Source organism: Hippocampus bargibanti, linkage group LG18 (assembly GCF_051943395.1).
Source record: "Hippocampus bargibanti isolate YZ-2025 linkage group LG18, ASM5194339v1, whole genome shotgun sequence".
Lineage (NCBI taxonomy): Eukaryota > Metazoa > Chordata > Actinopteri > Syngnathiformes > Syngnathidae > Hippocampus > Hippocampus bargibanti.
In genome coordinates, this window is record NC_142751.1 from 13,963,818 (window position 1) to 13,980,008 (window position 16,191).

At 43.4% G+C, this 16,191-nt stretch overlaps 1 protein-coding gene across 2 annotated transcripts in view; it reads right to left on the reverse strand.

Moving 5' to 3' along the window:
* Window positions 1-1,037: 1,037 nt before the first annotated feature.
* Window positions 1,038-16,191, reverse strand: part of grk3 (G protein-coupled receptor kinase 3) — a 29,529-nt gene continuing 14,375 nt past the window's right edge. Inside the window, exons 3-22 of one of the 2 annotated variants that reach the window (XM_089020679.1) lie at window positions 14,781-14,854; window positions 14,588-14,689; window positions 14,044-14,118; window positions 13,904-13,965; window positions 13,765-13,816; window positions 13,012-13,103; window positions 12,349-12,448; window positions 12,196-12,274; window positions 11,036-11,166; window positions 10,864-10,958; window positions 9,987-10,094; window positions 9,745-9,811; window positions 8,169-8,269; window positions 7,350-7,416; window positions 7,187-7,282; window positions 6,929-7,091; window positions 6,067-6,203; window positions 5,917-5,958; window positions 4,737-4,850; window positions 1,038-3,825 (exon numbers count right to left, since the gene is read on the reverse strand). In XM_089020679.1, coding sequence (XP_088876805.1) covers window positions 3,661-3,825; window positions 4,737-4,850; window positions 5,917-5,958; window positions 6,067-6,203; window positions 6,929-7,091; window positions 7,187-7,282; window positions 7,350-7,416; window positions 8,169-8,269; window positions 9,745-9,811; window positions 9,987-10,094; window positions 10,864-10,958; window positions 11,036-11,166; window positions 12,196-12,274; window positions 12,349-12,448; window positions 13,012-13,103; window positions 13,765-13,816; window positions 13,904-13,965; window positions 14,044-14,118; window positions 14,588-14,689; window positions 14,781-14,854 — 1,922 coding nt within the window. In that variant the 3' untranslated portion in view covers window positions 1,038-3,660. The remainder of the gene's footprint in view (window positions 3,826-4,736; window positions 4,851-5,916; window positions 5,959-6,066; window positions 6,204-6,928; window positions 7,092-7,186; window positions 7,283-7,349; window positions 7,417-8,168; window positions 8,270-9,744; window positions 9,812-9,986; window positions 10,095-10,863; window positions 10,959-11,035; window positions 11,167-12,195; window positions 12,275-12,348; window positions 12,449-13,011; window positions 13,104-13,764; window positions 13,817-13,903; window positions 13,966-14,043; window positions 14,119-14,587; window positions 14,690-14,780; window positions 14,855-16,191) is intronic. The other variant, XM_089020680.1, reaches the window with a different exon arrangement.

A 16,191-nucleotide genomic window follows, 5' to 3' on the forward strand; every position in this document is an offset into this window, starting at 1 on the left:
GAATGGGGGGGCGGGGCGAAGGGAGTTTCGCAGGAAGGCGGGGTCATCACAGCCCTACTTCTCGCATAGAAACATAAAAAAACAGGCATGTGATTGGTCATGAGAGATTTGTTTGATTGACAGAATGGTTGGTAAATAACAGATGAGATGTTGGTGATGTCAGAACCTCACATAGAAGATATGAGACACAAGCGCAAGACAAATCTGGACTTGGTGGACAGATAAAAAGTACAGTGATACCTCGGTTTACGAACCCCTTGGCTTACGAACTTTTCGGTTTACGAATGTTACATTTATGAAAATTTTACCTTGGCATACGAACTTTTTTCAGGATGCACACGGAGCTGCCACAATGAGTGATGTGTTGTTCGCCACCGAGCCTGTTCTTCTAACAAAATGGCAGCCGGCTTGTTTTGGTCCTCTATTCCCCGCCCCCAATCTACGGTTAAAGTGATTGGTTAAGAACGCAGCAGTGAAGGGAGGTGGTTTAAACATTAAAGAGACAGAGTGTTTCAACTTTGATAGTTCAAAGGCAGAGTGTAGACTGCAGAGTGTAGACTGCAAGGTTAAAATATCAATCAGGCTCAATGAGGAAATAGATAAAATTATCGCAGAGAAAGCACCTACAAGGGATCATTCCTCAAGATGGTGAAAGGTTACGTTCCTCATCAAGTGTTTAATGCTGATGAAACCGGCCACTCCATTCCATCAAGCCATCACAACGGTAAATAAAACGACTTTATTATACAGTAAAGTTTATTTCTTTAATTGTAACATCATAGCACATTTATTATACATAAAATAAGGTATATTTCGTGTAGTTTTAAGGCTTAGAAAAAAGTAGAAAATTATGTTTTATGGGGACCTGGGAACGGATTATTATCATTTTAATGGTTTCCTATGGGAAATATTTTTTTGGGATAAACACTGTCTGGGAACCAATTAAGTTTGTAAGCCAAGGTATCACTGTATGACTTGAGATGAGAGACTTGTTCGACATCTGGGATGTTCCGAATAAAAAAAAAAGCAAAGGAGGCTTTTATTTTGAAATTCTTTATGTGCAAGATTGTTCACCACAAACATCTGAAAAGAAAAAAAAATCACAATAAAATCCCCCAAATTTTCTCCACTTTTTCCTACATATCTTTTTTTTTTTGTTTTTAAATAAACCTAAAGCTTTCTTATACACATATATTTTCTTTCTTTCATTTATTTATTTAAGCTTGAATTTTTGTCACTGTGCTCTTGTAGCATCCGAACAGCGTGAACAGGAAATAGCAAGTGGCAGCGGCACCTGATTGGTCACAGTTTTGGTCCCCCTTTCCTTCCTCCTGCCCACTGGGTGGGCCGCCATCTTGTCCGTGCAAGGATTCCTGTTGGCTCCGCCCCCCCCCCAACCCCCGTTTGGCACATTGAATCTAGCACGTAGCAAGTTAGCACATGACGCTAGAAAAGGTGCACGAACGTAAAAATAAAAATGCTCCAAAAATAAAAGACACCTTGAGGTGATGACATTTGACCCCCACCTGCCGCGCGCCCCATCCTACATAAAACAAACTTCTTTCTGATACTTGAATGTCCCGTTGTTGTTGTTTTTTAATCATTCTAGAATGTTGCATAATAATTAGACTCTAATAGAAATACAGGTAACATCCGACTTACGACCAGTATGACTTACGACCACCCAAACTTACAACCACGACCTCCAGACCCTATTTTTAACATTTTAAGAGGCGGAGTTTGCGAGTCACTTGGTCTCCGAGTCTCTATTCAACATTTTGAATGGATTTCGACTCACGACCATTTCGACTTACGACCACTCGTACTTACGACAACAACCTCAAGAGCCTATATTTAACATTTTAAGAGGGGTGTTTGCGAGTCATTTAGCCTCCGGGTCACTCTTCAACATTTTGAATGGATTTCGACTTACAACCATTTCGACTTACGACCGGTTGGTCGGAACGGGAACTCGGTTGTAAGTCGGATGTTACCTGTAGTTCATTTTGGAACATTTGACAAGATGTCAAATCATGGTTGCATTTTTTTAGGATGCTCAAAAATGTTAAGCAAGATTGTTGAACAGTGGAGAACAATCGGTGATAAGGACGAGAATGATGGACATGAACACTAAACATTTTATGGGGAAGAATTTGAGGGGCCTTTCGGATTTCATAGCTCCTTTTGAGATCATATGACAACGCCAAGCATTTGTTTTAGAACATTGTAGGATCCTTCTAGAACCCACAAAAACCTTCAAGTTTTTTTACAAGAGGCGACAAGAATTGAGATCATTTTTGACTGCCAGGGCGCTTAAACATTGCAGACCCAGTACGGAAAGTTCATTATGGAACACCAAAACCTCAAAGATCCCTCTAAAATGTTGTAAAAGATTCTAGAATATTCATTTGAGCACGTTTGAGAACACGGAAAAAAATATCTTTGTAGGGAATCGGGACACTCCTCTCTGGATTCCTACCATGGCTGTGGATGCTTTTCTTTTGCATTAGCTAGGATGCTAACACGGCAAGCTAAGATGCTAACATGGCTAGCTAGGATGCTAACATGGCTAGCTAGGATGCTAACACTGCTAGCTAGGATGCTAACACGGCTAGCTAGGATGCTAACATGGCTAGCCAGGATGCTATCATGGCTAGCTAGGATCTTAACTTGGTCAGCTAGGATGTTAACATGGGCTGCTAGGGTGTTCACATGGCTAGTTAGGATGTTAACATGGCCAGCTAGGATGTTATCATGGCTAGCTAGGATGTTAACATGGCTAGCAAGAATGTTAACATGGCTAGCTAGGATGCTAAAATGGCTAGCTAGGATGCTAACACGGCTAGCTAGGATGCTAACATGGCCAGCTAGGATGTTAACATGGCCAGCTAGGATGTTAACATGGCTAGCTAGGATGCTAACATGGCTAGCTCAGACAACCAACATGATAGGCTCCGCCTCATTGCAGAGCTCACTTCCTGTTTCCAGTGGAAGTGTATAAAAGGTCAATCTAACCCCATTCTCTCACAGTCACTTAATCCAAAAGAGGCGCGCGGCGTCGCTACGACGACTTGAGGCCGACCTATTTGGCATCTCGGCCCCCGTCGCCTTTTCTTCCCTCGTACAGACGTTGATGCAAACACTGAACACATATATATATATATATATATATATATTTATATATATACATAACCACCCCCCGTACCCCCCACATGCAGCCCACCACCACGACTACCACCACGGTGTTTGCTGTTATTATATCAACAAGCTGCAGTGAAATCTCTTTTCCCGGGTTGGCTGAGCGGCAGCCAATCAGAGGCGAGTCCATCGACTTCCTGCTTCCTGCAGGGGAATGTTTGTCCCGCCCCCCCTTTTTTGAGGAATAGTGCGTATTGGCACTTGATGCACTTGGAATACATGGAGGGTGCAAAGGGGGGCGCAATGCCCGTTGGTCCTTGCTTAGATGGGGGTTGGGGTGTGTTGAGGGTATCCCGCTAAGGGTGCTGTGGGGTTTCATGCAACGTTCTTCACATGCTGTTTCCGCTCCACGATCGGCGAGGTCCGGCGGTGTGAAAAAAAAAATAAGATTGGTCGTGACGTGTTTACGCATGGGTGTGTATGTGTGAGTGTATATGTATGTGCACACACATACGTGTGCACTCACAGGCCGTTACTGTTGCGGTGCGTCAGGGGGGGCTTGGAGAGCTCCACCACGCCGCCGGTGCGACTCTTGCCGATGACTTTTGGGGCGCGCCGAAGTAACTTTTGAGCTTCGCTGAACGCCTCCGTCAGCTCCTTTTTCCACTGCACCAATTCGGGGTCGCTCTGCGGGCAACATGCATACATTGGCATGTGGATGCATATAAGTGTGTTACCGCATTTTTATAATAATAATAATAACAAGAAAAAGAAAAAAAAAGAAGAAGAATACATTTTATTTCTAAGCGCCTTTCAAAACTCTCAAGGTCACTTTACAGTCACAGGATAAGTTTTCTCTGTGGGTGAGCAGCGGCAGCCACACAGGCCAGCGTTCACTCAACCCCAAAGTAACTTAAATGATAGCAAGCTAGCTAGCTAGCGAATAGATGGCTATTAGCTAGCTAGCAAATAGCTAGCCATTAGCCAGCGAATAGATAGCAAATAGCCAGCGAATAGATAGCTATTAGCTAGCTAGCAAATAGCTAGAAATTAGCCAGCGAATAGATGGCTATTAGCCAGTGAACAGATAGCCAATAGCCAGCGAATATAGTCATTAGATAGCGAATAGATAGCTAATAGATAGCGAATAGATAGCAAATAGCAAGCAAATAGATAGAAAATAGCTAGCCATTAGCCAGTGAATAGATAGCCATTGGCCAGCGAATGAATAGCCATTAGCCAGCAAATAGATAGCCATTAGCCAGCGAATAGCTAACCATTAGCCAGCGAATAGATAGCCATTAGCCAGCGAATAGATAGTTATTAGCCAGCGAATAGATAGCTACTAGCCAGCGAATAGATAGCCATTAGCCAGCGAATAGATAGACATTAGCCAGCGAATGGATAGCCATTAGCCAGCGAATAGATAGCTAATAGCTAGCGAACAGATAGCCGTTAGCCAGCGAATAGATAGCCATTAGCCAGCGAATAGATAGTTATTAGTCAGCGAATAGATAGCTAATAGCTAGCGAACAGATAGCCATTAGCCAGGGAATAGATAGCCATTAGCCAGGGAATAGATAGCCATTACACGTTACCTCGCACTGAAGCACAAACTGCTTCCCTCCTTTGATGCGCAGCAGAATGCACTTCTTGTCTTTAATCTGCGTTTCTTCCACAGAGACGATTTGCTCCATCGTCAGAAGATTTTGCTGAAACGGCCCAAAAAAAAGTCACATGATCAGTCACGTCACCTTTGCGTAAACGGGAGAAGAAGAAAAACCGGGAGGCGCAGATGTGAGGCGGATGACGGCAAGCCGAGCGACATGCTAACGTTAAGCGCCGGATGATGTCGCCGCACGTATACCTGCGACATCGCGGTGAGCGACGTTCAGGACTCGGGGACCCGTTTTTCGTTTCAGACGCTCCCCAACTTACAACCACCCAAGTTACGACGTTACGGTACATACGAATATTTTTGCGGGTACACTATGTCGAAAAATGTTCAGATAGAGATGCTGTAAATTCAATTTCGTATTAATAATAATAATAATCCATTTCATTTATAAGCGCTTTTCAAAACTCTCAAGGTCACTTTACAGTCACGGGATAAGTTTTCCTGCAGGTGAGCAGCGGCAGCCACACGTGCCAGCGGAAGTAACTCAGATAGATAGAAAGCCAGCTAGCCAGCCAACAGATATCTAATAACTAGCTAGCTAGACAGCTACCCAGCCAGCTATAATAATAATAATAATAATACATTTCATTTATAAGCGCTTTTCAAAACTCTCAAGGTCACTTTACAGTCACGGGATAAGTTTTCCTGCAGGTGAGCAGCGGCAGCCACACGTGCCAGCGGAAGTAACTCAGACAGATAGAAAGCCAGCTAGCCAGCCAACAGATATCTAATAACTAGCTAGCTAGACAGCTACCCAGCAAGCTATAATAATAATAATAATAATACATTTCATTTATAAGCGCCTTTCAAAACCCTCAAGGACACTTTACAGTCACAGGTTATCGCTATATAGCTAATAGCTAGCTAGCTAGCCAGTATCTATTGTTCACACGTTTAGTATCCTAAGGACAGGAAGCCATAAATCCACAACTGTGCTAACCAGTATTAGCATGTAGCCACACTGAGCCAACACCTGCTGCTATAGGCGTATTGCGAGGACCTCAAAAGGTGACACAACAGGCAGCTGTTTATCTAGCAGTAGCAAAGGGGGCGGGGAGAAGAGGCAGGAGGCGGAGCCTACAACATAGCCGCCCACTCACCGAGTCTTTGAGCTGCGTCAAGTGTTTCGCCAACCATGTTTCCTTTGCACGTTTAACATCAACATAACACGCACAACAAGAGGGTTTCCAGACACGTAAAGACGGAAGGACGGGTATGACCCGGGTGGATTGTGTCGGGCGACAACTAACCCGTGACTCGCCCTCTCCCCGCCACTCGACTCGGTTGGGGAAGAGGTAAAAGTAGCGTCGCTGCCACTGCGTGAGGAAGGGGTTACCCAGCTTTAGCATGTAGCCATGCATGATGCAATCCTTGCCCAGCGCGTAATCTGCATGACAACAAGAAAAATGATACATGCGTGTGAGGTCATCACACCGTGACAATAACTGTAAAGGAAAGAGGTTTTAGTGTCATGAAAATAACATCCATGCTAAATTATGTTAGCCCTTCTATGGAGTTTCACATTGGATGTTAGCATCAAGATGTTTATCCTGTTGGTGTTCCAATGAATTAACTCATTCACTGCCATTCACTAATTTATTCGGGAATCGAAAATATGACGTAAAGCGCCATTCTTGAATTACTTCAGGTTTTGTTTTTTCATGCTTTGGTCCCGATAAAGCACTGGCCAGACTTTTGGCAATGCGTTTCCCTTCCACAAGGGGTCAGCATTTGCCTTTTGTCCACGTTTGTGCTTTGTTACAGCTTCAGTTGTTATTAAAGCGCTATATAAATCAATATATATGTATTGTATTATATTATATTTTGAATAGCCGCCCCCATTTCAAACTCATATAACTCCAGACGCATACAACTTAGGAATTAACTATTTTTCTGATGAAAGAAGAGAGTCTAATGTTTCTTACGCTGCATTGAATGTTTATGTGGTCCTAAAACTCAATATTCTGCGGGTGGTGAAAATGACAAAAACCCTGGCACTGGAGTGGACACATTTTTTTTTTTGCACATCATCTAACAGTGAATGAGTGATTATTGATTCATTTATTTATGTATTTTCTGCGTGTCAGTTTGTGTTAGAGGAGCATCCCTGACCTTCCTCGTGGCCCAGTTGTTTGTTCTTGGCCCTCTTGCGGGCCTCATTTTTATCCGTATCCAAGTTCACGGCGCCGTAGACAGTCTCGGCCACTTCTTGCTGCCAACGCTCGGAAATCACCAGTGGGAAGTTCTTGTACAGCTCCTGGTCGCTGTCCAGGAGCTGAAGACAAAAAAAAAAAAAGCAAAACATTTAGGACCAAAGACTTGGATCGTGTGTGTGTGTGTGTGTGCTTGTGTATGAATAAGAGTGAGGACCTTGATGCCCTTTGTGTCCTCCTCATCAAAGGAGCCGATATCAAAGGCATCAGCGGCGTTGACTTCCCCTCTGGGCGGGATGAGCGGCGGCGAGTACTGCAGACAGGCACGTTACGGGTTAACCAGCGCCGAGACAGCGATCCAAAAAACGTTATCCAGGTACCTTTTGCAGGTAGACCTGCTGCCAGTCCATGCCCGTGAAGAACGGATGCCCTTTGACCTCCCCCGCTCTGATTGACAGGTAACACAAGCATATGGGGGGGTTAGTCCTGGTGCAGCCAGCAGAGGGTGCCCAAACATAAGATGCTAACTAGCGGGTCTGACAAGTGGACGGAGATACAGTGATACCTTGGCTTACGAACTTAATTGGCTCTCAGACAGTGTGTAAGGCGAAAAGTGTGTATCTCAAAACGTAATTTCCCATAAGAAACCGTTAAAATGAGAATAATCCGTTCCCAGGTCCCCATAAAGCATGCTTTTCTACTGTCTAATTTTCTAAGCTTTAAAATTACACAGAATATACCTTATTTTATGTATAATAAATGTGCTACGGTATTATAATTAAAGAAAAAAACTGTACTGTATAATAAAGTCATTTTATTTACCTTTGATATGGTCGTTGATGGAATGGAGTGGCCGCTTTCATCAGCATTAAACACTAGATGAGGAACGTAGCCTTCTTCTTTCACCATCTTGAGGAATGATCTCTCGTAAGTGCTTTATCTGCGATAATCTTACCTAGTTCCTCATCAATTGTGTTCTGTTTCGCTGGGTTGATAGCTTTTTGCATCAAGTGTACAGATAGATGACTTGGGTTATTTGTGGAGCCTGATTGATGGGGTATTTTAACCTTGCAGTCTACACTCTGCATTACACTTTGTAATGTTCGTAAACCGAAAAGTTCGTAAGCCAAGGTATCAGTGTAACTTCAAACATGCGGGGGGTGTTAAACCGGGTTTTATATGTAACACGCATGCGTTACCCTCGTCCCTGGCAGCCCAGCCTCTTGGAGACGTCACGCTGAAGAAGCCCTTCCAGAAGTTCCTTCAGTTCCGCGGTGAACGAATCGGGGAGCTCCACGTTCTGAAGAAATAAAACAAAACGGGGAAAATAAGACGACAGAGAAGAAAAAAAAAATATCAAGATTGTTCTTGATGTGAAACTTCCAACATACGCACACGAGCGAGCGCCATTAAGACAGCTATTTTTATTTAATCCCATCCAAGCGGGAGGATTAGCAAGCGAATGCGATTACACGTCTGGATGAAACCATTTGCCGTAATCAGATTTGGACCAACGGCCAAAGATCACCTTTTGTCGGGTTGCGCAGAGTCGCGTGTGTGAAAAAGAAAAGTCGCCATCATATTTGTGGATTGATGCGTCGGTAGAATGGTCACGTCCAGAAAAAAAAAAATAAAAATCGGAATCAGAATTATCTTTATTGGACAAGTATGTAGAACACAACGAAAGGCCAGTGGCATTGAGTGTATTAAAGCCACATTTTCACTCAGGGGCCAGCGTACTTAATCGCTAGCTGCTTAGCTATCTCTTATCTAGCTAGCTTTCTATCAATTTGAGCTACTTCCTGTTAGTTATATAGCTGTATAGCTATTTGGCTATCTATTAGCTAATTTTTAGCTATACGTCTGTGTAAACTGTTAGTCGTACAGGAGTGGTCCATCAATGAGAAGGTTTCTTCAGCCGTCATCTGTACATCTTTGAAATAATAGAAGTAATCAGTGTGAACCGCAGGGAGTAGTCCTCTGCTCCCCCCCCCCCCAACCTGAGAGCAGGGACCAGTCATTGCAGAGGCTGGCACCGCCACGTCTGGACAGTAGGGATAAATATAGGGCCAAAACTACCAGCAAAAAAATCAGTGAGCTTACGAAGCCTCTTGGATGAGAAGCAAAACGCCCGACACCTTCAAAGAAGTACAGATGACGACTGAAGAAACTTTCTCATCGATATCATTTGGCTAGCTAACTTTCCATCTATTTGAGTTACTTCTGGGTTGAGTGAACACATAAGGAACTTTGGGAGAACAAGCTGCACTAGTATCATCGTTAAAATTTTTTGCAAAGAGGCACTATACAGTTAGATTTTTGGGTTACTGTTTAGAGTTAATGACGACGAGGGAAGTTTAAATGTCTGCTGGATTTGGTGCGCATGGATCGGTCGCTGGAAAAGGTGGTGGGCAGGGTGCGAAGGGTCCAGTAGGATTTATTTTTTTTCCGCGCTCTTGTCTCGATTGTTGCAGTGTGCAAGAACCGTGAAATGTCGATCAGTGCTGTTCCAAGGTAAAAGTGTCAGTTTGTTTATTAAATAAATACATAATCGTTTGGCTGCGTTCATGGTAATTGCGTATTTATAGTTGACGCTTCAACTTGTCCAAACGCTTGATCGAAATAGCCGTCGGCATGAAATGGGATCATCAATCACTCGTGGATCAATTGATGGACTTCTAAATTGATTCTTTTTTTATGTCCCCCTCCCACCCCACTTCCATTTTTTCCCCCTCAATCACAAAATCAAATGTGTACATAAGTGGTTTGTCTTACCATGGTTAGCGTCATCCTGTCAATCTCGTGTTTGTCTTTGGTCTTGTGCTGCCTGAACGGGCTGTGCCTGAAAGGGGGGAGACGCACAAACGGGCGGACATTGAAGACGGATCTTTATAGAAGAACCTCAGATGGTAATTGGTGGTCCAAATGTGGTCGAGGAGAACCAATTTCCATTTCTCATCAACCCCATTGAACAAGAGGCCCAAACGAAAGGCGCCATTCTCCAAAAATAGACTTACCCCCGAAGTAACTTAAAGAGCATGCAACCCAATGAGAACCAGTCGGCGCTGCTGTCGTACGCCGTCCCCTTCTGCAGAACTTCCGGGGCCATGTAGCCGTGGGTGCCCCTGAAGTACACCAAGGGTCAACTTTACCATGTGACGGCGCCGCGCCATGATACCAACATCATAGCAAAGGCAAAAAAAAAAGGGTTGCAGTGATACCTTGGCTTACGAACTGTTTCCTGACAGTGTGTAAGGTGAAAAGCGTGTATCCTAAAAATAATTTCCCATAGGAAACCATTAAAATGAGAATAATCCGTTCCCAGGTCCCCATAAAACATAATTTTCTACTTTCTAATTTTCTAAGCCTTAAAACGACATAAAATATACCTTATTTTATGTATAATAAATGTGCCATGGTATTATAATTAAAGAAATAAACTGAGCCTGATTGATGGGAATTTTAACCTTGCAGTCTACACTCTGCCTTTGAACTATCAAAGTTGAAACGAGTCCAAATTTCACAGTTTTCTATCCATTTTGTCACTCTGTCGTCTGCCTCTCTTTAATGTTTAAACCACCTCCCCCCACTACTGCATTCTTGACCAATCACATGGCTTTAACCGAAGACTGGGGGCTGGGAATAGAGGACAAAAAAAAAATGTCGGCTGCCATTTTCTTTTTTGGAAAACGGGTTAGTGCGCGAACGGCACATCGCTCATTGTGGCGCTCCGTGTGCATCCCGAAAAATAGTTTGTATGCCAAGGGATTCGTAAACCAAGGTATCACTGTATCATGTTTATCCAACTAGAGCGGGACCATTTTTACACAAACCAATCAGAGGACAGAAAAATGACCACATCGCACCACTCGAGTCCGCCGGGGTCATACTTACACGCTGGCGTGCGGTTTCTTCTTTGAGAAATCGCAGGCGAGGCCCAGGTCAGAGATACGAACGTGTCCGTGCTCGTCCAGCAGGATGTTGGCGGGCTGTGGGTGGGGTCGGGGGTCAAGAGGGGGTGTCAACAGTATTGGTCCAAAGGTCCAAAGGGGGTATTATGACCTACCTTGAGGTCCCGGTAGACGACGAAGCGGTTGTGCATATGCTCCAGGCCCAGGATGATCTCGGCGGCGTAGAAACGCATTTCCTTTTCACTGAACACGCCGTGTTGAGACAGGTGGTAGTGCAGGTCGCCGCCTGACACACACGCATCAGAGTTTAACAGCAAAGTGCAGTAGGGGTTAACCCCTCCCCCCCCAAAAAAAAAAATGTATTATAGATTGTATTATTTATAGTTCATGCTGGAATTACTACTTCATGATTGAATATACATTTTTGGTGTAATTGTAATTTATTGAAATGAAGATTTGAGATCAATTTACCAAATACAGGTAACATCCGACTTACGACCGGTTCGACTTACGACCACCCGTACTTACGACCACGACCTCAAGACCCTATTTAAAAAAAATAATTATACACCTGGCACCGCAACGCGCTAGCAGGCCGGCAACGCGTACGACAATTTTGGCCAGCCGGCATCTCACTCTCGCACAGCAATCGACTGCGTGATGGCACCAAAAAAGGGAGTTTGCGAGTCTCTATTCAACAATTTGAATTTTGACTTGCAACCGTTTGGTCGGAACGGAACTCTGTCGTAAGTCGGATGTTACCTGTACTCGTATGTCATATAACTTTAAAACATGAACCATGCACCTAATTATACCGGAACGAATGACATTTAAAAACCTTTGCCATACATAAGTGTTCAGAAAGGCACTTGTAAAATCAATGTGTTATTATTATTATTATTATTATTATTGCCGTATTTTCTGGATGATAAAGCACCCCTTCAACAAATGACATACATAATGCGCACCGCATTATAAGGGGCACCTTTAATGAATTACATATTTAAAAGTCTTTTCCATACATAAGGCGCACCGCATTATAAGGGGCACCTTCAATGAATGACATATTTTTTTTTTAAATTCAAGACAAAAGGCGAACCGTATTATGAGGCGCATGGTCAGCTTTTGAAAAAATCATTTCTTTTAGGTGCGCCTCATAGTGCAGAAAATATAGTAATTTTGATATGAGCAACACATATTATTTCATGAGAAATGTGTTTAAAAATAATACAACAAAAAAATGACCCCAACTGTTAAAAAAAAAATGCTTTTTTTGGGGGGGGGTTACAAATAGTCGCTATGGTGTGACTGTTACCGTTCATGAGGTCCAATATGAAGCAAAGCTTGTCAGGCGTGTGGAAGGCGTACGTCATGCACACGATGAACGGGCAATCCTGCCGAGATGTCGCAGGTTAGCCCCGCCCGCGGCTTGGTCGCATGATCCAAAACGAGGCGAAACGCGACTCACCCCGGTGCTGACGAGCGAAAGCATGATTCTCTCGTTGAGCGCCAGCGTCTCGCCCTGCTTCATCTTGATGCGCTTTTTGTCCAGACACTTCATCGCGTACCTGCGAAGGGAGCGCACACATTACGACGCGCACGGGTATGGCACACGTACACGAGTAGGCACATGAGAAAGCACCTACAAGGGATCATTCTTCAAGATGGTGAAAGAAGGTTACGTTCCTCATCAATTGTTTATTTAATGCTGATGAAACCGGCCACTCCATTCCATCAAGCCATCAACGACCATCACAAAGGTAAATAAAACAACTTTATAATACAGTACAGTTTATTTATTTAATTATAATACCATAGCACATTTAGTATACATAAAATAAGGCATATTTTGTGTAGTTTTAAGGCTTAGAAACGTAGAAAATTATGTTTTATGGGGACCTGGGAACGGATTATTCTCATTTTAATGGTTTCCAATGGAAAAGTATTTTTTGGGATACACACTTTTCGCCTTACACACTGCATGGGAACCAAGTAAGTTCATAAGCCAAGGTATCACTGTATACATAGCAAAATAATAAATAAAAAAACACGCCCATACAGACATGCTCACTTCCACAAATTTAAGAAGACAAACTTGCACACGTCAAGATGTACCCATACACACGCTCACATCTTTCCCGTGTCAGCCTTCCTGCATCCGTAAACTTCACCGAAGCCGCCGCGGCCGATAATGCGGTGGACGCTGAAGTCATTCATCGTTAGCTGGGCAAAACAAAAAACAACTTCAATTTCAAATTAAAAGCATTGACAACTTGATGTTTAGCCTAAACATGCTTTTATTGTGAAATTTGTCGATCGACGTAGCTGGTATGTATTTTATTTAGTAGGACCGTGAGTAATTTATTAATTCATTGCATTTAATTCATATTCTGATTTTCCCCCTTTTATTTTTATTTTTTTTATTTTGAAATTAACGCATCAGAATTCACTTTGATCTTGGGGGGAAAAAAAAAAAAGTATGGATTACATTTGTATTCATGAAGTTCCCTCCCTTTGTTATATTTTTCTAAGCGCCTTTCAAAACTCTCAAGGTCACTTTACAGTCACAGAATCATTTTTTTCTGTGGGTGAGCAGCGGCAGCCACATGCGCCAGCGTTCACTCAACCCGGAAGTACCTCAAACAGTTAGAAAGCTAGCTAGCAAATAAATAGCTACATACAGTAGCTAATAGATAGCTAGCCAGGTAGCTAGTCACACAGCTAGCCAGATAGCCATTATAAGCGAGCTTTAATTTTGAAAGTTGCCACTGGATGCATCGAGGCCTACGTGAATGTATTTTATTCTTTAACTAAACGCCTCCATCCGATGGTTGGTCCAACAATATTCTCGTTTGTCCCCCAAAATTTACGTCGCCCTACTCACGTGGATGTTGAGCTCGACATTCTTCCACTGGCAAAATCTCGTGAACTTGTCGCTGTGTGTGAGAGAAGACGGGGGCGGGGGGAGGGGCAAGGTTAGCAAAGTGGCGGCTAGCGCGACTTATACGCCGACGCTGTCTCACCTCTCGATAAACTTCTCGAAAATCTTCCCTCGTAGGCTGTCGCAGATCTCCACGATGTAGGGCTGTCGGGGATAAACGTCAGTCGACCAATTGGCTTTAATGCAATGTTGGAGGCTTGGCGGGGGGGGGGGAGTGGCTACCTGGAAGAGGGTTGGGGGAACCAGCTTCTTGGCCAGATGACTTTGGACGTGGTCCACGGCTTTTTTGGAGAACGGCTGAAAGGAAAACAAGGCGTAAACTGGTCAGTACGGAGAAAATAATAATGGGGGGTGACCAGCCGGAACTTAAAGGACAACTGACATGCTTTCCTCTTCAGAACTAGTTGAATCATATTCATAACTTGATGAGTAACAAGAAAGCATCTTCTCCGAATCTGAACTTTCTGAAGCCATTGTTGTGATTCTGGAGCAATGCAGTTTGTGAAGGAGTATCCTGGCGTGATGTCACGAACAAGGGGGCGGGACTTTCTGAATCGCCCCATTTCCGAGCTCATTTTGTGGCAGTTTTGGGACACTTTAAGTCATTTTTTTGGTGTTTTGCATTTAACTAAAAATATCAGCCTGCGTGTTTTGGGTATTTCAGATGCTATAAAACGTTTTTCTGATGTCGGTTGTCCTTTAAAACACATGGAAAAAGCGGTCCAGGACTACAGCTAGGACCCTAATCAGGACCCCTCCAACTCACATGCGAACACGATAGCAGCTCCTTCATGATGTATCCGTCATAGATCTGCCGACTGCGACTAAGTCTTTCCTCCTCCGAATCCAGCTTTTCATAGTCTTTTATCTGTTAGACAAGACCCAGAACGGAAACAGGAAGTCAGCGCCGGGTCACTTCCTGCCCCGAATCTACCGAGCCTAAACAGCAGGCAACGTACTTCCTCGTAGAACTTGAGCTGCGGGACGGCCTCGTCGATCTCGTTCATGCAAAAGTCCTTGAAGAGGAGGAAGCCTGCCGGAAAGGTCAGATGACATCATCATTACGCGACACAGATACTGTACTTGCGGTTCACTTGTGATTGGCAGCTGGCAAACGTACATAAACACATGAATATGAAGACACACAAATACAAAACACACATTGTGCGAACTGCCATGAGTTTTGAAAGGCGCTTATGAATGAAATATTATTATTGTAATATGTATTATTTTTATTTTTATTAATAAATAGAAATGCTCCACATACAACTGCACATGCAGACACATAAAAACAATGCATCAATAACTCAAATAATTCAGATTTTTGTCTTTAACCAGCCAAGTGCGAACGTATAAACACACACACATATGCACGTACACACATGTACACACACACACACACACACACATATGATCGGAGAAAAAGGGGCGGGGCTAATAAAAAGATCACACATCGCCGGTAGAGATAGATTTGCTGTTGCCATGGCGACTGCCTCCATGGAGGTGGTGGGGAGTGTATGTGTGTGTGTGTGTGTGTGTGTGTGTGTGTGTGTGTGTGTGTGTGTGTGTTGGGGCGCGAAAGAGGAAACGACACGTTCGGCGGCGAGGCCGCAGTCACATGACGACACTCAAGGGCGCCATCGCACTTAAAAGCAAATCTGAGGAGGAGGATGAGAACGCAAAGACAAAACACGATAAAGACGATGAAGTAGAGGAGGGAGGGCAATCTCGAGCTTTGTTGGCCCATTTCAAATACGTGACTGGTAATGACTGACTTTTAATCATTACATGTACAGTTAGACAGTCATAAAAATCGATAATATGAAATATAAAATGATAAAAAGCAACACTAAAAGGTAAGTATAAAATAAATATCCATTAGTTATCTATTAGCTAGCTAGCTTACGTGATCTATTTGAGTTATTCCCGGTTGAACAGGGTCACCGTTGGTGGCTACCTAGCTAGATAGCTATCTGCTATCTATTAGCTGTATAACTAGCTAGCTAGCTATTAATTATCTATTATCTAGCTAGCTAACGTGATCTATTTGAGTTATTCCCGGTTAAACAGGGTCACCGTTGCTGGCGACCTAGCTTGCTATCTATCTACTATCTATTAGCAGTCTAACTAACTAGCTGGCTAGCTATTAGTTAACTATTAGCTAGCTAGCTAACGTGATCTATTTGAGTTATTCCCGGTTGAACGGGGTTACCGTTGCTGGCTACCTAGCTAGATAGCTATCTATCTGCTATCTATTAGCTGTATAACTAGCTAGCTAGCTATTAATTATCTATTATCTAGCTAGCTAACGTGATCTATTTGAGTTATTCCCGGTTGAACAGGGTCACCGTTGGTGGCTACCTAGCTAGA